The 22,401-nt window shown below is 36.0% G+C and overlaps 4 protein-coding genes and 1 pseudogene across 9 annotated transcripts; 2 read left to right on the top strand and 3 right to left on the bottom strand.

Moving 5' to 3' along the window:
• Nucleotides 1-1,595: 1,595 nt before the first annotated feature.
• Nucleotides 1,596-5,981, bottom strand: amy2al2 (amylase alpha 2A-like 2). 5 transcript variants are annotated; one of them, XM_052580266.1, is made up of 12 exons: nt 5,847-5,981; nt 5,691-5,779; nt 3,944-4,105; nt 3,664-3,810; nt 3,354-3,551; nt 3,014-3,244; nt 2,801-2,934; nt 2,566-2,688; nt 2,360-2,459; nt 2,117-2,238; nt 1,920-2,045; nt 1,596-1,832 (listed from the first exon to the last, which is right to left on the bottom strand). In XM_052580266.1, the coding sequence occupies exons 1-12, from the start codon at nt 5,851-5,853 to the stop codon at nt 1,643-1,645; spliced, it is 1,629 nt and encodes a 542-aa protein (XP_052436226.1). In that variant the 5' UTR covers nt 5,854-5,981; the 3' UTR covers nt 1,596-1,642. The 5 variants fall into 5 exon arrangements, with proteins under 5 accessions (XP_052436226.1, XP_052436227.1, XP_052436229.1 ...); XM_052580267.1 differs by having other exon boundaries at nt 5,691-5,764; nt 5,847-5,950; XM_052580269.1 differs by having other exon boundaries at nt 3,944-4,116; nt 5,691-5,764; nt 5,847-5,861.
• A 1,309-nt stretch (nt 5,982-7,290) lies between these two features.
• On the bottom strand, nt 7,291-12,139 carry LOC127976113 (autophagy-related protein 2 homolog B-like). The gene is made up of 10 exons (XM_052580276.1): nt 11,906-12,139; nt 10,667-10,856; nt 10,263-10,421; nt 9,643-9,795; nt 9,381-9,506; nt 8,752-8,848; nt 8,459-8,632; nt 8,192-8,305; nt 7,858-8,101; nt 7,291-7,463 (listed from the first exon to the last, which is right to left on the bottom strand). Exons 5-10 carry the CDS (start codon nt 9,393-9,395, stop codon nt 7,439-7,441), a joined length of 669 nt encoding a protein of 222 aa, XP_052436236.1. The 5' UTR covers nt 9,396-9,506; nt 9,643-9,795; nt 10,263-10,421; nt 10,667-10,856; nt 11,906-12,139; the 3' UTR covers nt 7,291-7,438.
• Nucleotides 12,140-12,172: 33 nt separating this feature from the next.
• Nucleotides 12,173-16,727, top strand: LOC127976118 (GSK3-beta interaction protein). 2 transcript variants are annotated; one of them, XM_052580278.1, is made up of 4 exons: nt 12,180-12,298; nt 12,943-13,068; nt 13,505-13,750; nt 15,075-16,727. In XM_052580278.1, exons 2-4 carry the CDS (start codon nt 13,030-13,032, stop codon nt 15,231-15,233), a joined length of 444 nt encoding a protein of 147 aa, XP_052436238.1. In that variant the 5' UTR covers nt 12,180-12,298; nt 12,943-13,029; the 3' UTR covers nt 15,234-16,727. The 2 variants fall into 2 exon arrangements, with proteins under 2 accessions (XP_052436239.1, XP_052436238.1); XM_052580279.1 differs by lacking the exon at nt 12,943-13,068 and having other exon boundaries at nt 12,173-12,298.
• A 536-nt stretch (nt 16,728-17,263) lies between these two features.
• On the bottom strand, nt 17,264-18,842 carry LOC127976117 (NPC intracellular cholesterol transporter 2). Its single transcript, XM_052580277.1, has 5 exons — nt 18,722-18,842; nt 18,429-18,526; nt 18,233-18,340; nt 17,975-18,147; nt 17,264-17,883 (listed from the first exon to the last, which is right to left on the bottom strand). Exons 2-5 carry the CDS (start codon nt 18,511-18,513, stop codon nt 17,797-17,799), a joined length of 453 nt encoding a protein of 150 aa, XP_052436237.1. The 5' UTR covers nt 18,514-18,526; nt 18,722-18,842; the 3' UTR covers nt 17,264-17,796.
• A 1,048-nt stretch (nt 18,843-19,890) lies between these two features.
• On the top strand, nt 19,891-21,927 carry LOC127976000 (iron-sulfur cluster assembly 2 homolog, mitochondrial-like; annotated as a pseudogene).
• Nucleotides 21,928-22,401: the final 474 nt, after the last annotated feature.

Raw genomic sequence — 22,401 nt, 5'->3', positions numbered from 1 at the left:
TATTTTGTGGTCTACAACATGAAATAATAAAAGTGTCTGCTAAATGATTCAATTTAAATGTGAATGCAAGAATCCCATTATAAAATGTACATAAAAAATGTAGAATCATTGGACACAACAATTTGGAATCATTGTGCAGCAGCAAGCATCACGACTAAAAAGGACCTCAAGGTTGATCCAGGTAAATGTGTGCAAATGTATAAGGCCCCATTCCTATATTTGCCTGGGGCCACCAATTCACTAAATCTGCCCTTGCAAGTATGTACAATTGCAAAAGAACACATTTACATTATTTTTTAATTTAAATATATATATATATATATATATATATATATATATATATATATATATATATATATATATATATATATATATATATATATATATATATATATTTGTAATTATTATTTATTAGTCTCTCTTTTTTTAAAGTTCTGCTGCTGTTACCTGGATGGGATGAATTTAAAATTTGCTTAAAAAATGTGATTTTTTTTTTTTTCTTATTCCTTATGATAGATATAAATAGTTGATTGTACTTTTACACCAAGAAGCATTTCTGTTACACATTTAAATGTATTATCTTAAACCAGTTATTGGTAAATGTTAGCAGGAAATAAAACCACCTCCATCTGGAGGTGAAACACGTTCAAGTATTTAAAACAACTTGGTTTTATTTTCTGTGGTAATGGTAACTGAAAGCATGCCAGAGACGCTGTCTACAGACAATAACTTGTATTTAACCCTTAATATGAATCATTTTGATTCAGTTGACAGTTCTGTAGCATATTGTTTGTACCAGACTGCCACCTGTTGACTAATGCTGTCCTTTTCATAAACAGAATGCTTTATACCGTTTTATACATACATTGACATACAGTACTGTTGACTCACTGAATACCTACTTTCAGGAGCACTTTAATGAGCTTCAAATTTGTTTATATCAGCATCTCTGGATCTTCATAATCAGGACAGGAGTGATCACTGTGAGTCTGCTGTCTCTTGTATAGTCTAGCTGCAAAGTTGCCCACTTTCAGAGTCCTCTATTTATGTCTGTCCTCATTCTGAATCCTATATGCACACAAGTATAGGCCCTATGTGTTTTTTTCCTAACTAAAGTTATTTCAGTGCTTTACTCCATAAACTAATGTACATGTGAATATGTAACATTGAATGAGTGCAATGATCTCCACCTTGGTTTTGAACACAATATAATATCTGATACACATCAGATATTATATATGGTGCACTATATAAGAATAATGGCTGCATTGCTCAGAGATGCAAGAGTTGATTATGCTTTAAATATTTTCACTGGTGGTATAGGCTGATTATATTATTTAAAATTATTATTTTACACAACTGGAATTTAAATATTTCTGTAGGGATATTAAAAAAAATAATTTGAGGACTTTTGTGATTGGTGAACAACTAGGAATTAGTCAGGAGGAGGAGAACAGTTTTGGTCGTAATTAAAATTCTAATTCAAAAAGTCTGCCTTGTTTAGTTTTAATTGTAAACATGGGTGTCTTCATTTTTCAAGAAATCAATTTAGTACTTTAATATTCTGTATTCAAAACACAAGACAACAGAAAACATTTCAGTTCAATGATCCTGCTTTATTATAATTATATCCAGACTGAATTTACAGTTTGGAGTCTGCGTGGATGGCAATAAATGGATCCTCGTCGGTGTTGCTGATGCTGAAGGTGGCGCGTCCATCAGATCCCACAGACACCTGTTTTCCTGTGCAACTGCCCCCACTCTTATCTCCAGAGATCACGTCACAGTATGTACCCATGGGCAGACCAGTGTTCAGCGTCACATTCAGAGCCCTGGGACATCCATTAAACACAGTTATGAAGTGGTTATCAGCCAATTTGGATAATAACATTCATTATTCAGTGTTGCAAGTTTCTCACCAATCATCATTGTTGATGACAATGAATCCTTTGCTGCCACGGCTGAAGGCGATCTGATTATTACCGTTGTCCCACCAGTTGGAGAGGGGCTGGCCACTGACCACATTACGGAAAATCACCATATTCCTGGGGCGAGGAATTCAGTATTAGGAGAATTGTTTTTAGTATCAAATTCAGAAGGACTAAAACTCACCCACCTGATCTGGCGCCATCTGTGCTCACAAACCCAGTTGTCCCCACAGGTAGAGTCTGGGTTGATGGGGACTGGTTTAGTGGATCCATCAGAAAAGCTGGGAGGGCCCATCCAGTCATTCTCATCCTGTGCCATGTGTCAACGTGTAATGAGAGAAATCGGATGATCTCATGAGGAGTTAAGAATTCTATTTATCTGTGTAGTGATAATACTAAAGGTTTTTGGGAAATTTGGAGAGCACTACTACCTTTCCATTCACAATTTTACGATCCCAGCGGTAGCTAGACATGACTCTGGTCACACCGTATGGATGAGCCAACATGAGCCCCGTGGCGATCTTATAAAGCCTGCAAAATGCAATGTTAAATTTCTTGGAGAAAAGCAACTGACAGTTTAACCAGTGAATCAGTACACACTCTGTTTTAGTTTAAAAGACTGCCATAACTATTTTACCTTGAGTCCCAGAACGTCAGAACAGAAGCACCACCAGCGCCGTGTCCTCTCTGATTATCATGATTGTCCACAAACACCAAGCCTCTATCAGAAGGCATGAAACCCCAGCCCTCTCCCCAGTTCCTGAGACAAAACACTCTTCTGATAATGCTTGGAAACTTCACTGAGCATGATTCTAAGAATAAGTAACATGTTAATGATATATTTGATCTACGTATTATATACTACTACATACTTCAGATAGCTTAGCTTCTCTCCATCCCATTTACGAACCACTGTACCCAGTTTCGCACTGTGCTTGAATTCTGTCACTCTCGCAAGCCCATAATACTCACTGGCTTTAATGGGCTCCCCACCCAAGTCAATAACCTATAAAAAGTTGTGTTAATGCATTATTAAACATTCACAAGAAAGCTAAGTTGATGGGATAAATAAGGAATTGAAATACCTCTTGATAAATGAAGGGCTTGGTGCCAGATGGAAACCATTTCGTATTGAGGGTCTTAAGTCTGCCGTAGACATTAGTAAGGTCACCAGGCCACATGTGCTTACAGGCATCGACCCTGAATCCAGCCACACCCAGGTCAATCAGTTTGTTCAGATATTCAGCCAGTTTTCCTCTAACATAGTCCTTCTCCAGGGCCAAATCCAAGAGATCTTCCAAGCGACAGTCCCTGACCTGTCCAAGATGCATAAACTTAGATTAAAATGTTCCTTTATATGAACATAAAAGTTTTTGGTATACTTTTTATACTGTTTATTGTAGGATAAGAACATGGAAAATAAACCTGGTAAATGTCAAGGTAGTTTTCAATGTGCCCACTTCCAGTTTTACATTTGGCATCATTGAAGTCCAAATAAGAGTAGGGAACAGAGGGGAAGTCCTCCTTGTTGCCATTGAACTTTGAGCCACAGCTGGAAGGAGTGCCCTCTCCGTGAATTGATTTACACATGTGATTGATGACAACATCCACATAAATGTTCACCTACAGCACACAAAGCTCTTTAATGCAATGCTTACACTGCTACTACAACTTTTTTGTGCGTGTCATCTGTCTGTCATTAGGTGCAATGCTATGAGCCTTAGTTTTGTATTACCCCAACATTGTTACAGCGTGCGATCATGTCCTTCAGCTCTGCCTCTGTTCCTGATCTGGAGCACAAGTTGTAGCCAATCGGCTGATACCTCTGCCACCAAGGATGCCAAGGATTGGACAGTTTGACATGCTCACTTGCAGGAGAGATCTGTTAGAACCATTTTAACAAACAAATAAATAAATAAATAATCAAAAAATGTTCAAAAGACATTTGTTCTTATTCATTTAATAATTAATCATTTTACCTGCCTCAGGGGCCATGAAAATCATTGTAAACATACCTGAACTCCTCCGTAGCCGTTTGGTGCCAGGTATCTCTCACATTCTTGAGCTATATCTGCCCAACGCCACTCAAACAGATGAACTATGGAAGTCCTACCATTTTTCATGTTTGGGTTGTGCTGGGCCAAACCCAACCCAAAGAGCGCCACCAGAATCAGGATCTTCATTGTGCCTTAGGACAGGAGGAAACGTGTAGGTGAGTGATCTCCGTGATTTTATTTATACAGCAGCCTAGAGCAACATTCTCCAATAGAAAACACCAGAAAATATGCTTGCTGGAAAATAAATAAGCCTGCAGGGATATCGTTATCAGTTCTCGAGATAACACAGATGTAAAGTATTGCGCTCTTCCCACAGTGCATCTTCTAAATGCAAAAGTCTTTTTTTTTTTTTTTCAAAGAATGTGTTTAATATACAAAGTATCAATGAAATACTTGAAATTAAATATACAGTCCTGGTAAAAACAAGTAATGTGCAGCCATTTGATGCATGAGCCAGATTACTAATAGACTTTCTCCATTTGTTGATTATTTATATGGTACAATGGAAGTTAAAAAGCTTAATAATGGTTTGAATGTAGTAAAGACTTTAATTGGGCAGTAAATTTGCTGCAAGGTACTTTCTCAGTGGGGAGTTCAAAGAACATCTGGGATACTGGAAGCAAATAGTTTTAGAAGGGGGACACTGGTTTAAGATGAATTCACACCAAAGATTCACAGCGAGATGAGCTGAAATTACTGACGCTATTCACATTCATGGAAACATCAAAGCAAACGCTTCAAATCCATTTGTAGCAAAAGTGTTGATGTCAGAAACAGAATGGGGTACCGTTTACTATCAGTGATTCAACATTATGTTTAGACAGAGTTAGTATACTGATTATAATGGCCTATATTTGCTTTATGATGCCGGTGTAGACGGTGTTAGTCCAGCCAATTTAAACCAGTGCCCCTAACATTTTTATAACAAAATATTCCCTCTCTACATAAGTGTTTCTGTCAGTCAGATAGGGGCTTTCTGTTGCGCAGCTGTCATACTTCCCATGAAAGCAACTTAGTGTTAGACGAATTATCAAAACTGATAGCACTAAACAAACTAGACATTTAAGATAAATCTTTCTGCTTCTTTTCTTAAACTTGTTTTGTGTTAGACTAATGTTTGCTTAAAACTGGTATATCTGTGAAAAAAACTTGTCAACTCAACCACTGATTTCAACATAGTTCTAAGTAAGCAGCATATGCTTCGTGAACAACATGATAATCTAATAACTAAGTGTTGGGTAAAAAATCTAAAGGTTTAATCTATGCTTATCAGTATTTAATTAAGTATACTGACAGTTGACTTTTCTTTAAATCATTAAGCTTTTTATAGGCGAATTCTTCACCTGTGAGAATTGACATAATTGCGTGACTCTGAATTGTAAAAAGCATTTAAAGAACAAGTAGATACAAATTATAAACATGAAAATGATTTTTTGGAGAGCTCCATGAAGAAACACTCAAAATGGCAGTACAGTAATGGCATGTATGCAACACAGGTGCTAAACAACTACAAGTTTATTAATAAGGGATCTGTATACCGTATTTTTCCGGATATAAGTCGCACCTGAGTATAAGTCGCATCAGTCCAAAAATAAGTATACAAAAAATACATATTATTAAATAAATGCCACTAAAACAACAGTGAACAAAGTTAATTTATTGTGTCTGCAATCCGATGATTAAAATGATCAAATGTTTCCCTGACCTTAGAGAGTTGAATCTCCATCAGAACATCAGGGTTTCTGCCCCATCCTCCTCCAGCACGGAGCCTCTTCTCACCTGTTTTACAGGAGTCTGTAAAGGTGCTGTATGTAAGTTCTGACTCTACTAAAGCATAAGAAACTACATAAGAAAATGCTACCTTCCATGCTGGGTCAGAATGTCGGTCATTGTTTTGGTTTGTGAAACACACCCACTGACAGATTAACCAATTGTATTTCAGCATAACGGGCTGCCAGTTGGCGGAAAACACGGCTTATTTTATTTCATTTATCATCAAGTGCGCTTGTTCCTGCTGGTGTCCTCAATCTAGCAATTTGCATGTGCGTCAAGTCTGAGGAGGAGGGGCTGGGTGAAGAAAAAAAATGATTCTGTATGAGAGAGAAGTAACAAGGATATGTTCGGTTACAGAAACAAAACAATCTATGGAACTTATTTTTTTCAAGCTTTTACCTCAGACTGGAGGACGAATGATCTAAAGACACACTGTTAGAAATGCTGAAGGTCTCCACAGTCAGCAGAGATCTCACAGGTAAATACAAAGGCCTAGGTGAAAAAAAAAAAGTGTTTTTTAGATCCAAATGGTCTTATTAGCACAAATGCATGTATTAGAACAAATACATTATGTGCGTAGGGACTGAGGATTGAATACTAACAAACTTAACATCTAATAACTAAAACAAGTTGTATTTATTTTAAACAAAGACTTTTTACAGCTAGGTTTACTATTTTGTAAATGAAAACCAAGTAGAAAAAAGAATTTGGAAACTTTTTGGTGAAGTTAGTTCTGAGCTTCATTTGTTTGCAGATACCACTTGAATGAATGCAATGAAATGCATCCATTGTGAAAGTCCAAATGTACCTCTTTAAATACTAAATAGATGTACAGGTTATGCTAGAATCTATCTAAATGTATCACCTGTAATCCAGGGAGCAGCTCCATAGATGCAGGTGGAGGTTGGACACAGATGATGGAGGCTCATTTGACACATTTAGAAAGTCAACTATCTACAGGAGAAACACAAGCAGTAATGTGTAACATATATAAATGAACTAGAAGTCAGCTGATTCAACAACTCTCATTTATCATTGAGATAAAAACCAACCCAAAGGTTCTTTTATTTCATGTGGTTTGCATGAGGTTTCTTAATATATATTTTCTTACCTGGTCATACCATCCCAGACTGGAAGGCATGACTCTGTGCTCCAGTGTAACTCCCCTCATTCCAATGGCTATGAGAAACTCCTAAAAATACAGGAAGATGTGTAACATATACAGTTACAAGTTTAATTCTAGTGATGGCAAACTGTACATTCAGCAGCCATTACTCATATGCTGGTCAATAAATATTTATTATTCTCAATTTTGAAAACAGTTGTGCTTATTAATATTTATTTTCACACTCTTTGATGAATATACAGTATAATACGTTAAATGCATCCTGAATAAAAGTATTCTTTGTTTTGAATATTTGAAAATGTTTAAGTCTTACTTACTTCAAGTTTTATACGGTATATTGTTTTGAAAAGCATTTATCTCTGTCATTGATTTGGTTTACCTTGACTTTGCGCTCTGTGTTGTGGGAGGAAATTTTAACAGCGACAGACAGCATGCTGTGAGACTCAAATCTGAGCCCTTCAGAGGGAGACGCCCTCTCTGGAGCAGATTCAGAAGCGTACATCACAGGCTCAAGCCAATGAGGACGCGTCCTGCAAGGCAGACTGACACTCCACTCAGGGGCATCTCCATCCACTGTACCTGAGAAATTAAATACACCATAATGTGATGAAACACTGCATTTATGCACATTAACTTAAATATTATATACTGTATGTGACTTGATATGCTGCTTTTGTTATTTTACTAAACCACAGGTTTAAATTTCTTCTAGACCAGTTAGAAGAGTAGATTTCTCAATCATTGGAGCGCAATAAGGGCATTAAAGACTGATTAAAGTTATTACTGTCCCACCTTCTTCTCATCTCTGACATCCACTGTCAGCCATTTAACTAAAGGATGTTTCTCTGATCTATAAACTGTGTCAGGACTTCAGACTTAAAATTAAATTATTGATATTTGAATGAAGGCTGACAACAAAACATTAAACATCCATTCTATAGTATTCTGGAATTAATTCTAAGTAAAAACTTACCTGAGATGATCATGTGGACAGGCTTCATCGAAGACAGTTCGTGACTGCAGGAAATTCCCAGCAGTGAGTTGATTTACAGACAGAATACGGAAAAACTCTGAAGCCATTGGTGCAAGATGGCTGCGGGAGGAGTCTGGAGGTGGGAGCGGGTCAATATGGAGGACAGACAGGCAGAGACCTCCCACTGTGAGCCTGAGAACCAGCTCAGGCCTGGACTCATCACAGTGGCCTTTAGTTGGATGAGCTAGAGATCACACATAGGGTAGAGTTATTATTTATTAAATATAGTCATAAGGGTCAACAATTACCATGAATCAAAGCTGATAAGACATACATCTCTGCTGGAGCAGCTTGTGTGTCAGCTGAGAATCTCTGGAAAGATGTGGTGTCATCTCAAATGTCTGCTTCTCCTTCGGTCTAGGAACATCCATGTACTCGTCCCACACGTCTAGGGAATGCGTCAAAAATTTTTGCACTTGTAATATCATAATAAGCCAATGAATGCTGACATAACCAATCATTTAACACTAATTATGAAACATGGAGTTCAGCGATTCAACAAGAGAATGTAGAATTAAAATACATGTTGTGCTGAACTAACCTCTACTGGATACCGTTCTGGTGGTCTGACTTTCAAATAGGTCCTGGTCAGTGGCAACTATTATGGTGTCTTTCTTCAGGCAGTGGTTGAGCTCCATCTGGAGGCGAGAATCATCCTCCTGTTGCATGGGCCGACTCTTCCTATCCTTTCCTATAGCAGACCACTCCTGTCCGGCTGTTTATAACCAATTTAATATAAGCAATCGTCATATCCACTGGAACCTATTTATCGCCAAATGTATTTAATGAGGAAACCTTAAGGAAAAATCATATATAAATAAAATAAATTATCACCTGAGCTAGAGAAAACCTCAAACATGTCTTGTAGGAGGTGAACTTGTTGTGGTGAAAGCAGCATGATTAGATAATCAAACTGCCCATCAATATCCAGCTGTGAAAAGAGCAGTCATTACATTTTATTAAAAAAAAAGAAGAAATCATGCCTTTTTTTGTTGTGACAAATCCATTCAAAAATAAGTCATCCTACAATGTACTTGGACATACAAAAGATCAATTTAGATTTTCCACCAGCTTTGAACTGTTTCAATGTAGTGAGTGTGTACACTTTCTCTGTGTTAACTGCAGCCAGATATCCCAGTTTATTTTTTATTTATTTATTTTGTCAGAAAAGGTCAGACAGATAAAGCAAAACACATCAGTTTACGTTTTGTTAAAACTAAAGATTGAACTTTTGCATTTGTTCCCACATTTTGTCAGATTGACAGGAGTGTGTACCGAAGTTACAAGTGCATTATGAGTATGAAGTTAAAAGTGTATGAGAGCCAAACATACTGGAATACATTCACTAAAGGAATTATTATTTCAACAAAGGAAGCCAGGCTTATCTGTGCAATACATTTATAGAAAGAAATAATTAAAGCTACTGTATATTTGTAACTGTGTGGTACTGCACATGTACCCACCTTAGTTCCGGGCATGGCTTCATTTTGCTTCAGGACCACGGTCAGCTCCACTTTAACGCTAAAGCAGCCAATCTGCACTGGTTTAAACGGTTTACAGGAAGACACTTATCTTGACTCTTCTCAAAACTAACAGAGAGAACAGAGAAAAGATCAGTCACTGAAAGTCAACATCTGATTTAACAATCGGGCAATCAATCAGTCAGTCAAAAAATAATGAAATCTTACATTAAAGTGGTTTTACGGCCTACAGGAAGAGGTATACCTGTCTCAATAGTCTCTGCAAACTTTTCCAGACCCTCCAGAGGGTGCGAGCTCTCTCCCTGATCATCAGTGAGTCTTTGGCTTAGACACTCTTTGGCTAGCTGCATACTGCTGGTCATGAAGCTGGACCAGCACATGTGCTCCATGCCTGATGCTAAAATAAATTGACAATAGATATAAACAACATTAAGTTCATCATCAAATGGAAAATCACCCCTTGTATTTTCTATCTAAAGAAAGAAACCATAATGATATTATTGTGAACAATTAATTTGTAATATATATGTTTGTACATTTTAATTGAAATGTCATAATCAGATTTCCCCTTTCTTTAAAATGACTGCAAGCTCACATTCAGATCTCCCTCTACTGAATCATCAAACAATGGATAGATAAATAAAATAAAAAACTCACATATTTTCAATATTTAATTTATTAAAATTCATATAAAATTATTAGATAGAAAAATATATCACTAAACTTATTATAGAGCAAACATTTTAAATGAGAAAAAAAAACACACTGTACATTTTGTAGAATACACAGCACTGCAATTAAACATTTGTCAAAATTATGGCTTGCCATCTGAAAAAGAATTCTGATTTCAAAGATGCTTCCTACCCATTCGAGGTCTTGGCCTGAACACCATCTCCAAGCCCCTCACTTCCAGTGTGCAGCTGTCCTGCAGCAGTGAGGCCCATGGCACAGTGAGAGATACGGCCTGGATGAAGCCCTCGCTCACCTCAAATGAAGCATCCACAGACTCCAGGATCTCAGGGACTGAAGAAGCATGAAATATGTAATATGAAATATAATTATTACTTGAGGATAGGTTGAAAATACTATTAAGAAAACCACTCTCTTTTAAATCCGGTAATGAAATGTCAGATTCCATTAGTGAAAGAATCCGGTAAGACATCTTTAATCAAATATCAGTTTAATGATGTGTCCAGCTTGGTTGGGTGCATGATAGTATGATTTTGGACTCAAAAAAGGGTCAATAACACAAAATGTACTGAACTTACCCATTTGTCCAGTGGCACTTGAGCAAGTGAGCCCATGCGTTGATAGAGGTCCAGACTAAGCTGGTCCAAACTCAGCTTCTCCTGGAGGTAATTACCATGATATCGATGCAGCAGGTACCTGCAGGGCCGCTTCTTAATAGACTCCGAAAATGGCCATGGCATCTTGACCGTCTCTTGGGTTCAGTGTGTACTGAAACAAATGAGGACATTTAATGCACTAAATTCCACATATTCCCATCAGTGTTATTTTACTCAATCCAAGTAGCTGAGTCCTTAGCCAGCTCCAAGAAACAGCTAAAAACACATCTCTTCCTTGACACTCTAACACTGGCACTCTCTATTCTAGTTATTTTTTATCTTGTTTTCCTTTTTATCTATTTATTTAAAAAACTTGACCCTCTAACATTTGCCCCCTCGATTCTATTTTTATTCTATGACTTGTTTTCTTTTTATTTAAAAAAGGACCAAAGTTCGCTATTCTTTTTCTGTTCCATCTACTCGTTTTCTTTTTATTATAGAAAATGACACTCAAATACTAGCATACTCTATGTTTATAAAAATGACCTCTAACTCTAGTGTTCTCTATTCCTTTTCTATTTTTTCCTTTTCTATTCCTTTTTTATTTATTATATAAAAAACCTTGCTACATGTACTGTGTTAGACTAATGAGACTTGTCACAGCACTTACATATTGTTGCTCTTTGGTTGGTTCTGATTGCTTCTGTTGTCCTCTTTGCAAGTCGCTTTGAAAAAAAGTGTCTGCTAAATAACTAAATGTAAAATGTAAATGTAGTATTTGAAACATAAATATAGTTCTTATAGATATTTTGAATTAGATTATATTTTAATTTAACTTAATTTTATTTTTTCATTTTTGTTTTTTACTTTGTCTATGAAATATTTCTTTTATTTATTAGATTTATTTAGTTTTAGTTATTTTTGTACTTAAATAAATAATGTTGCCTAGGCACCAAACTTAAATTAAGTTTAGATATATATACAACTGATGTGGATGCCAGAACAAATCACATCTGCAAAACAAGTAATTCAACACGATGTGAAGGACTTAATAATGATGACCAACACTTTGTGCAATTCCCTAAAGGTTGGTGAGTTTATTTGGCTGCTAACAATGAAAAATCCCGGAGTCACACGAATCACAGCAGCCAAAAAGGGCTACAATTTAACCGTCTCGGCTGTAGTTATTTAAATTCAGAATGACAAAGGAAAATAACATACCTGTATTACAAAATAGCTGACTAACCGTTGTTATTTGGCTTAGGGTGAACTAGCATGCTGGCTAAACACAATCAATTATACCCAACTTCATTCAAGTTTTTCTGCTCAACTGATGCGTCGCTCGGTAATAACAGATATATTAAACTGAAGATGGGAGTCCTCCTGCAAATTATGAGTGGCTGTCGGCTGGTGTGAAAGCAGCATGACAGTTTGTCTTTATGATGATGTTTACAAACACGCTCGTGACTGCGCACTCGCTCACGCGCGGTGTGTTCACGAGCATCCGCTCTGCACAGCTGCTACACAGTCCTTCCACGCAGCTACAGGAGACTGTTATTTTCACTACAGACTGGAAGAATTTCTGATAAGAACAGGAAAATCGCTTTATTTATGGTAAGTAGTCTTAAATCGCATGCTGTGACTGATTTAGCTGATGATCTGAAGTCAAGTCTTATATTAGTCTATTTCTTTAAATCTGTGATCTAATTCGTTACACTGTATTTACACACAGCAAACTGATAACAACATGCCACAATACAATGTTATTATTTAAGTGGCTGAACTGACAAAATTATGCAATATATTCTCCTTTGCTTATCAATTTTCATTTTATCAATAAATTCATTTTAATAAGCATTTGCCATTGTTTCGTTGGCGAGTTTTCTGAAGTTTGGGAATAAATGTTTATGGCATCAAATCCATTCCCATTTTCAGAAGTAACACTTGTGGAGAAGCTGGAATATAGTTTAATGATATGATAACAATAAATAGTCAAATGTTAGAAAATAGCACGAAGTTATGAAATGTAATGAAGTTCATAAACTGTGTTCAGTTCTTTGGACTGTAACTAAGCACTGTTGTTATTTGTGGAGATTGAAGAATGATCTAGAAGCCCCTCCTCCCCCAAACCTCGCGCATCCACCCGCACAGTTTTATCTACTAGCTTTGTATCCTCATATACAGCTAAATCACATATATAGACATTATTATAATTGCTATTATATTTTTAAAAATATGTTTCCCCAATAAAATCATAGATACTGTAACGTTTGTCGAGGCGGATACGCAGAAGCTGCGCTGCGCAACAGCGGCGCTTAATTGACACACTTGAGTCCTAAGCCGGCATGAGCCGGAAGTGTTCTGGCGAACTATCCCCGGAGGAGGTTAGTAACTCATAAAATGATGATAATACTACATATTAACCGTTTCAGACTGTATCATATAACATATAACCTTGTTGTTCATGTGGTCATACAATTATTCTGTTACTATGACCGGGAGCTTGTGCTATATGGAACCTTTGCGCTGCGAGAGCCTCTATCGTCAGCATAAGCTAACGCTTTACAAATTGCCTTTATGCAAATGACTTCATACAATACACATTTAAATGTGTGTTAAATGTTTGTTTCTAACCCCTTAAGTGTTATTCGTACTAAAAAAAATTATAAAGTAATGGTACTTCGTGTACTTCAGAGGTGCTAAGTAACGTGGTTTAACAGTGCTCGTGCTCGCGCCCGCTCAAGATCTGAATCAGATCAGGCGGCGTCAGATGTTTGTGAACGCGCAGCTCTGATGTCTGATGACCGATGGCTGTTTCAGGGGATGGAGGTGGACTGTACGCCGGAGGAGCTGTCGAAGTGTTCGTATGAGGAGCGCTGTGTGGAGCTGGGGGAGGTGAAGGACATGCGGCTGGAGGCCGAGGCGGTGGTCAGTGATGTGCTCTTCGCGGTCACAGACATGCACGTCTCTCACAGTCTCTCCAGCGGACTGGATATGGCCTACATAAACCTGGAGACCAGAGAGGGAAAACGATACTGCTTGGAGCTCACCGAGGCAGGGTTAAGGGTGAGTGATGCCAAACATGAAAACAAGGCTTTCAAGACTGACAGTTTGATGTGTTCCTGGGGATGAGGATGAGGAGGGGTCCACTACTTTTGATCTACGAACCTTACCACCCCCTGTTGGTCTTCAGTTATTTTATTTAACGTTTAGAGTGAAAAGTTTTAGTTTTGATTTCAAATCATATGATTTCTTCATATGAATGGTAGGAAATTTAGTGCGTGTGTGTTTCTATGCTTTTAACTCTGGTGGTCATTTTCTACCAAAATATGAAACTCTTGTGACTTTTGCACAGTCTATGGAATTATTTATATGGACGTGAGAAATCATTACAAAATGATATATGGTATTTTAAAAAAAATGTTACAGCTGGTCATATGTATTACCTATGGTGATCAGTTAGGTAATATGGCATATCCAAAAATATATATATTTTTAAAAGTGGAGTGCAGTCTTCAAACTAGCTGTATGTATGTATGTATGTATGTGTATATTATATTATGTTATATTATATTAGTTAATATTATATTATATTATATTTCAATGTTGAAGATAATCTTTCTAACTTTCTGGTTGTCTTTGTTCATTTTAGACCAAATAATTTAATGTTTTTATATTTTATTTATTTACATTTCTCAGAATTGTAATAATTGGAAATAGTAAAATGTGCGGACTATTTATAAATAGAGGGAAGGAAATATTAAAACCTGCGAACAATTTAGCCTACTTTATGCCATGTGTGGGACTCCATAGAAAAGTTTAATAAAAAAAAAACATTGCTCAGTTTGAGTTAAAAAATGGTTGCCGTAGAAAATTAATGGGTAATACAAAACATACTAATATACAGAGCAACTTTTGTCAGTACCGTCTACAAATCACCCACAATTTGTTCAGAGATCACCATGAAAATAGCCTTAATGCTGGGATGACGTCAAAAGGTGAATAAATAAATCTAAAAAACAAGCCATAATGTAGTAGTTTTTGATATCCACATGGAAAACTTAAAAGGTAAACAATTATGTTTGGAAAATACTCAGAAAATAAGCAACTAGAGAATACACAGCCCTATATTTATAGTTAAATTGATATGGCTGTCGATATATCTAGTGGTCTGGATTTTAATCAGTTAACAGTTGTAAATCAGTGGTGCATAATACAGGGGAATATTTTGTGGTTCAATGAAATCCCCGTAAAATAAACAATATTAAAGACTAAATATTATTGAAACCTATAACATACAACATTAATTTCATTAACAAACACATCCATTTCTTTGGTCTGTTTTGGATCACAAGTGTGACCGGCTCTGTTTCTGTTCGTTGTCTTGTAGGTGGTGGGACACGGCTTCGATCAGGTGGATGAGGGCTTGAGCTCCCAGTATCATGAGACCGTTTACTCACTGCTGGACTCCCTCAGCCCCGGATACAGAGAAGCGTTTGGAAACGCTCTGCTACAGAGACTGGAGAGGCTCAAACAGAACGGACAGTGAGGGCTTCAGTATCATTCCCAATATCTTTGCTCGCTAACAGTTCATCCAAGTCCTGTGCCGCTCTCCGCTTCAAGCATCAGTGCTACCCTTTCCAGCTTTTAGTCTGTGATATGTTTTAACAGATCTTGGTGTTGATTTGACAAACCGACTTGCTTGTGATGTTTTAAAGTATTTTACTATTATTTGGAGAGGTATCATTGCTATGCCACAATGGGCCCAGGTGAATACTCAATTTTTTTTATTTAACATTTTGAAATAACCCTGAGAAATAGCAGTGCTGTTGTGAGGACTACGGGAACATTTTTGAACTGAAGTCTTTTGTGTTAACACACGATTTTGGATGAACTGGGTCCTGCCGAATAGAGCTCCATACTGTACTTCCATCAACCGTGCAGCATGGCTCTTTAAAGTATTAACATTTAAAACATATCCGATGCCTTACTACGTCCATTCACATGTCTAACAATTCAGTTTTCTTTTAATATCAGTTAAACCTGTCTACAAGATAGTTATTTAGAAATCCCGATACATTCAGTATCTTCCCTTCCTTTTGTTTGCTACAGATAATTTCCCTTTTTGATTGTGAAAACACATCTGTTGCTTCATCTGTCGAAATCAGCAGAAACGATTGAAAAGCCAAAACATGGTGGTGATATCCACTGCCAGCCCCAAAGTATTTTATTTGTAATTTTTTTAAGAAAATGGAAACATTTGTCAGTTTCTTAAACCTTACTCAAGGGTAAAAACAGTGCATTTTAGCTCTGAAACAGAAGCGTTATGCCTTTTACTTTCAAAAGAGTTGAGCAAAATCTTCTTCACTGCAATTACATTACATTACATAGCAGCATGTTTGTATGAATGTCAATGCTCGACTTGTTGTTGTAAAGTAAAAGACATTTATTATGGTTAATGATAGTTCTATAGTGGCAACAGCTAGCATATCATGTTATATGTATTGTCCAATATTGGTGTTTTTAAAATATGGTTTTAAATGATTTTTGTTTGTTTTGTTTTTCCGGAAGAGAGATTGTATGTTGTGTAGAATGAGTCATTGATTGACCGGTCAAAACAAAATGCTTGATCTTGCACAGAATTGCACTAAATGAGATAAAGCAGCCGTTCTCTGACTTTGTTTGAAAGGGCTGCGTAAAGAAAAGTGAAGAGATTCATTTAAATAAATGCATACAGGAAGTGGTTGTATGATGGGTTTCTACCTCATGTTGGGTTTTTATTTTGACCTGTGAAATTGATGTGTATCCAGCTGGTTTGTGATGGTGATAATAGGGTCAAGTGAACAGAAGTGGTCCTCTGCTTTTAGTAAATTCCTGTGAAACAATATCCTCAATATCAGTCCCAAACATCCTAATAATTTACAGAAGGGAAAACGAGTAAGAGGGGGTTTAAATGATGTACATGGCACAAAAAACTTCTGTACCTGAGGGAATGTTGCTTGCTTTTGTTTCCTTGTAATAAAAAGCACACATTCAAATGTTATTTTGGCTTCATGATTCAGTTTTGTAGCCAGTAAATCAGGTTGCAGGAGCATAAGAAATCATTTAAAGACAAAGGTGTCTTCTCTTACAGCTTGTTTGATCATCATAAATTCATGTATTACATGGTGAAGCACAACTGTACACACACACACACACGACAGGTGACCTCAAAATGAATATAAAAGTTGCTACCTGAGAACAAAACTGAAACAGGAATAAAAAATAAAAAAAAAGGACTTTCCTTTAAATGGACAAATTAATAAACCTTTGTACAGACGGCATTTTCTTGTAACCACACAACTTTGCAGCTTTACATGTTTACAAAATTCTATAATTAATACACTAATATATAAGTAATGAATTTAAATAAATTATCTAGTTAATGATTCCAAAATATACACACACAAGTTTGGGATTAAAGTTGTTTTTTTTTTTTTATCGATTATAAAAAAAAAAAAAAAAAAAAGCCAGTAGGAATGATTTTTGTTATCCAGGATTTAAAACGAAGACGGAATTCAATCATGGTTTGTCATAAAAATAAAAATAGTTTATTTAATTCAGACATTAACATACATAGCTACATGTCAAATGTGGCTTTTTGCTTGTCGCCAGATTTACAGATCTTAAAAGAAAAAAAAGCTTATTTTAAGATGCAATCTTTATTAAATATGCAGATTTAAAATGAAAGTAAAAAGTTCACAAGCAATTGGTTTAAAGAAACTCTGAATAGACCCATCCAAACATCGGTCTAGCCACAAAGCAGTTCGTGCACAATTGATTTAATCACCGGAACGGACCACGGTTTGCTTGTTAGAGTCTCGTTCTGGTGAATCATTAATACAATTTTAGAAACAAACTAGGATTAGGCAACTTCTTTAGAGGGACACTGTGTGCATAATTAAAGACCATACATTAAAATGACTAAATGTGTCATGGTTAGAAAAAAAAATTGAATAAATCATACCAATATTACATATAAAAGGTCTATAGAAAAGTGTTTAGGCACACATCCAGATGCCTCGGTTCTTAATTGTATCCCTTTGAAAGTGTCTTGGGTTCACTGTTGGCCTTCAGTTCACAATCTGAACAGGGAACTTGATGCAAAATAAGTCTTTGCTGAAGTCATCTATTAATTCCCATTCCACCACCAGTTTTATCTAATAAACAAACCAACAAATAAGGAAGTGAATGCATGCAACATTACAGCATTTTTTAGAACAAGAGCTAATTGAGGAAGTTAGCACTCACTGCTGGATACCCGGTCTTGACAGGCAACTGGTTGACGTAGCTGTAAACTTTTTGTGGCTCGATAGGACACTGGATTCCAGACTTGCACCCATCTGATTGAGGAATATGGAAGGGGACGGGGATCCCAGAGACCACTCCGTGAACCACAGCTGTGCAGTTCTGACTGGCAACACCTAGGGCACACATAAACAAGTTGTTGATTTCCTGCATTAGATCTGGTTTATTTGAGGGGTCACTAGATGTGAAAAAGCAACTCACTGCTGGTGAAGGTTACATTGACTGTGTAGGACTGTCCCTTGTGAAGCTGGCATGGCTGTGATGGGCAGGGCTGGATGTTAACCTCAGAAACTTTTCCTTCTGTTGAGCCTGTTAAGGAAAAAGCGAGGAAAATAAAGTTTGGAATTAAGACCAAACGAATTATTAAATATATGAACTTCACAAACGAAGTACTTACCACAGTCGGCATATTTCACCTGCTCGGCATTAGTGTAAGCCAGAAGAGAAAATAAAACAACGCCGAGCACACGGTAATAATCCATGGTTCAAATAAACCTGTAGAGAAGCAGCACACGGTGCAAACACAAGCATTACATCGCAGTCACATGACAGTGAATCTCTGCGCTTCCTAGAGAAGATGTTAACTTTAATACCGAATACACACAAAACACAGGAAACAGCAATACAGTGGAAAAGTTTACAAAAAAACAAACAAATACCAACTAAGTATTTTTAAATTGGCTTGCTTACCAGCCCTTCCTTCAGCCCTCTGTTATCACACCTTCAGCTCCTTGTCACAAGAGCGGACTGACTGCTCCCCAATCAAATACTCTCTGCCTGGGCGTCCTCGTGACGTAAACGCAGTGTCGGCGAACTCTTAACCAATAGCAATGACGCAATGAAATTGTCTGAAACGAGGAGGACCTTCTGTTGCCAGATATATAAATGGGGGGTATTGATATATTAGGCAATTAAACTCGCTCGGGGACTGAATAAAGTTTCTCAGTTTCGGTGTCCCTCTACTCTTCAAAGGTTTAAATGAAATGTAAATTTCAACAAATAATAAAGATATGTGTACATTTAATTATATAGGGTGAAAACAATTTTAAAGTTATAGTTTTGTTTTAAAACACAGATTTAATTACGCTCAAGAGATTTCATTTGTTACTGAATCTGTATGTTCCCATACCTCAAAAAAGGCATCCTGCAATATTACATACGTTTAGTGTGCAATTTAATTCAATTGTTGTAAAAAAAGACAGCTAAAAAAAATGTGTCACCAAAGTTGTGCACTCGCTGCAAACGAACGACTCCGAACATTTTACAGAAATCTGCCATCTGTGAGGCTTGATTGGGCAACATTTTATATTTGAGTCATAATTAATATTACACACATCAGCTTTTTTTCTATCTAAACAGGATTCTACCACAGCAGGAGTTTTTTTTTTTTCTTTTGCCAAAAATATTACACGTTTGAATTATTATTTTTTTATTATTATTATTGTCAATCAAACCTGCATATTTAATTAAACATTAAAATGCATTTGCGATTAAAAACTGAAAAATCCTGATTGTCCGAAAAGTAAATATTGGAAAGGTAAATCATTATCATTATGTTTGCGTTCTTTATTTATTATTTTTACCCTAAAATTAATAAGTAGCTATTCCTTTTCAGAATTTAACAGACATAATTTAAGCTAGCTAACTTGTTAACTATTTACTCGTTTGTTTTCAGTTTCTTACAAACTTATCCGTTCTGTTAACATAAACATACAATGCCAAACTTTTTAATCTGTTTTATGGTTATTTTCTCTGTAATAAAATCCTGTTGATATGATGTGCGTGTCAGCCATGTGTTATTGTGTGTGTTTGTTGTTGTCCGGAGTTCAGAGATCTCCTCTCGCCTCCAGCGCGCGCCAATGGAGAGCCCCAGAAGCCCTCTAGCAGCAGCAGCTGACAACCTCCATCTCACTCAATCCTGTGTCAAGGGTTGATCATCACACCTGCAATGCAGCTTAAATACTTCAGGGATCACATGTTTGGTAGTTACAGATAAACCAGTCATTGTAGACAACAATAAATCATCAAACCGTTGATTATTATTCCTGCAGAGGCTCGCGCACATTATGGGAAAGGGGGAGTATCTGAGGATAGCAGTGGAGGGAGGCGGATGTTCAGGATTCCCGTTTAGATTCTCAGTGGATACTGTTAAAAATTAAGACGACAGGTAATTAATTATAAAAGGACTTGGAGGAAAAGGGTCAATATTAATTATTAGTAATAAAGGTCAATTTTATTATTTGTTATTTTTCAACATGGAGTCAGTGAAAGATGTTTAATGTTTCTCATCAACCTCAAGAGGTCAATGTCCTGTTTTGTTTGACATGTATTTTATGAGTTTTGCAGATATGTTTGTAATTGTTAAGACATGACTGATAACAGGTTTATAAACATTAAGTAAACCTGAGTGAATCCAGATTTCTTGTTTATCAATTCTAATAAATGTGTATACAAATTGTTTAAGTATTGTTTATGTACAATATAAATTGTATATAATAATTTGTTCATATAAAAAGTAAAAATAGCATTTTATGTTTTATACAAAAGCTTTTGTTACAGATGCTATAGAAAGAGTACAATGGTCGACTATTATGTTTTTTGTTTGTTTGTTTGTTTTTGCTTTTATATATTTCTCTCTAGTTTTTCACTTTTATTTCTATTTTATTTATTTTGGTACATTAAGTGGTTTATTATTCTAGTACATTGAGTTTAAACTAAATAAAAATGAAAGATGTTGCCTTGGCCTTATTTTATTGCTGAAATAAGTTTGTTTTTCATAATCCATTTATTAAATAAAAATTTCAGTTACATTTCAGTTAACAGTCACCCTTGTACACCTGTATGTCATTGAAAAACAACCAAAAAAGGTCCAACTTCAAACAGTTTTTTTTTTTTTTAAATTAAAATGAATCCAGCACACTATCCTGATTTGCAAAATGTATCGAAATATTTATAAACATGTTTCAGTCCATGACCATGCATGTCAGGATAGTGTGCGGGATTTGTTCTTCTTTTTTGTTTTGGAGTTACTGTTTATTTCAGTTACCTTTCTTTTTTTCATTTCGAGTACAGGAACTTTTTATGGGTTTAGTGTTAGCTAACAATAATAAGACTGGTACAAATTGTGTTACTAATTAATTAAAACATTTCAATTGCTAAATAAACATTTTATACCATATTGCATTATTTTATTAGATTTATATATATATATATATATATAATTTTTGGGACAAATTTGAGGAGGTGAGATCACCAATTAAAAGGTACGATTTTTAAACTTGCTAATGGTAATCTAGTTGACCTAACATTTCTAACAGTTCAAGTTTGTGCTGGGGTTGACTGATTATTGCCACAGATATAAAAATAAAATTATGGTTATCAATATCGGTTATTTCCAAAAACGATTTGCCCATAAAATAATAAAAAATAATAATTTAAAGAAAGTTTTTGTCAGAGCCCTTGTCATTATTAATTTTGACATTAATTTTCAGTTTTACAAGTGCCATATACTGTATATCGGTTCAAAATATCGGTTATCGGTCTACTTGATCTGTAATAATCTGTATCAGCAGCGGCCCTGAGCACATTGGTCGACCCCTAGTTTGTGCCTTTATTACCAAATTTAAGGTCTTGGTGTTCATACCACAGTTGGTAATCAGGGATGTGATATTGCAAGTTTGTAGCTCTTGTGTATTTATTTTGGTCTCGTTCTTTTTCCCAGAGTGTTTGAAAAGAATGGTGTTGGGATAATAGTTGATCAGGACAGTCTGGAGTTTGTGAAAGGATCCACCGTTGACTTCAGTCAGGAGCTCATCCGTTCTTCCTTCCAGGTGCTGAAGAACCCACAGGCTGAACACGGCTGCTCATGCGGCTCATCTTTCTCTGTCCAAATCTGACACCCTTATTCTCTCCATCACATGAAGCTGTTAGTGCATGCATAGCTATGTGCTTATTGAAGATCAGCCAAGAGATGATAATAAGCTTATGTTAGGGGTTCTGATTTGAGCAATCTATTAATTTGACCACAGATAATAGAAGAAAAACAAAATTGTTGTATATAGAAAAGAGTGTATATAAGTTATAATATATGGTTTTCCATTGCCTGTTAAGATTCTTCTTCTTGAGAGGAATATTCTCAGTAGCTTATCACACACTATTACTCTAATGTATAGGTCAGCATTTCTTAAGGTACACCTCAGATTTAATACAAGTAATGTGTTTTTATTATTAAAGGATATATTAATCACAGAATTGAATCAAAATACTTCCTGATGACATTATAATGAGTGTAAGTAAATCTTATGTTGTCTTGATCGTAAGGAAGTTCGTTATCACAGTATGTGTCCTTTATTTTATGCTGAAAAAGTTTT

Source organism: Carassius gibelio, chromosome B17 (assembly GCF_023724105.1).
Source record: "Carassius gibelio isolate Cgi1373 ecotype wild population from Czech Republic chromosome B17, carGib1.2-hapl.c, whole genome shotgun sequence".
Lineage (NCBI taxonomy): Eukaryota > Metazoa > Chordata > Actinopteri > Cypriniformes > Cyprinidae > Carassius > Carassius gibelio.
Note: the sequence above shows the minus strand (reverse complement) of the source record. Positions and strands in the feature narration are given on the sequence as shown.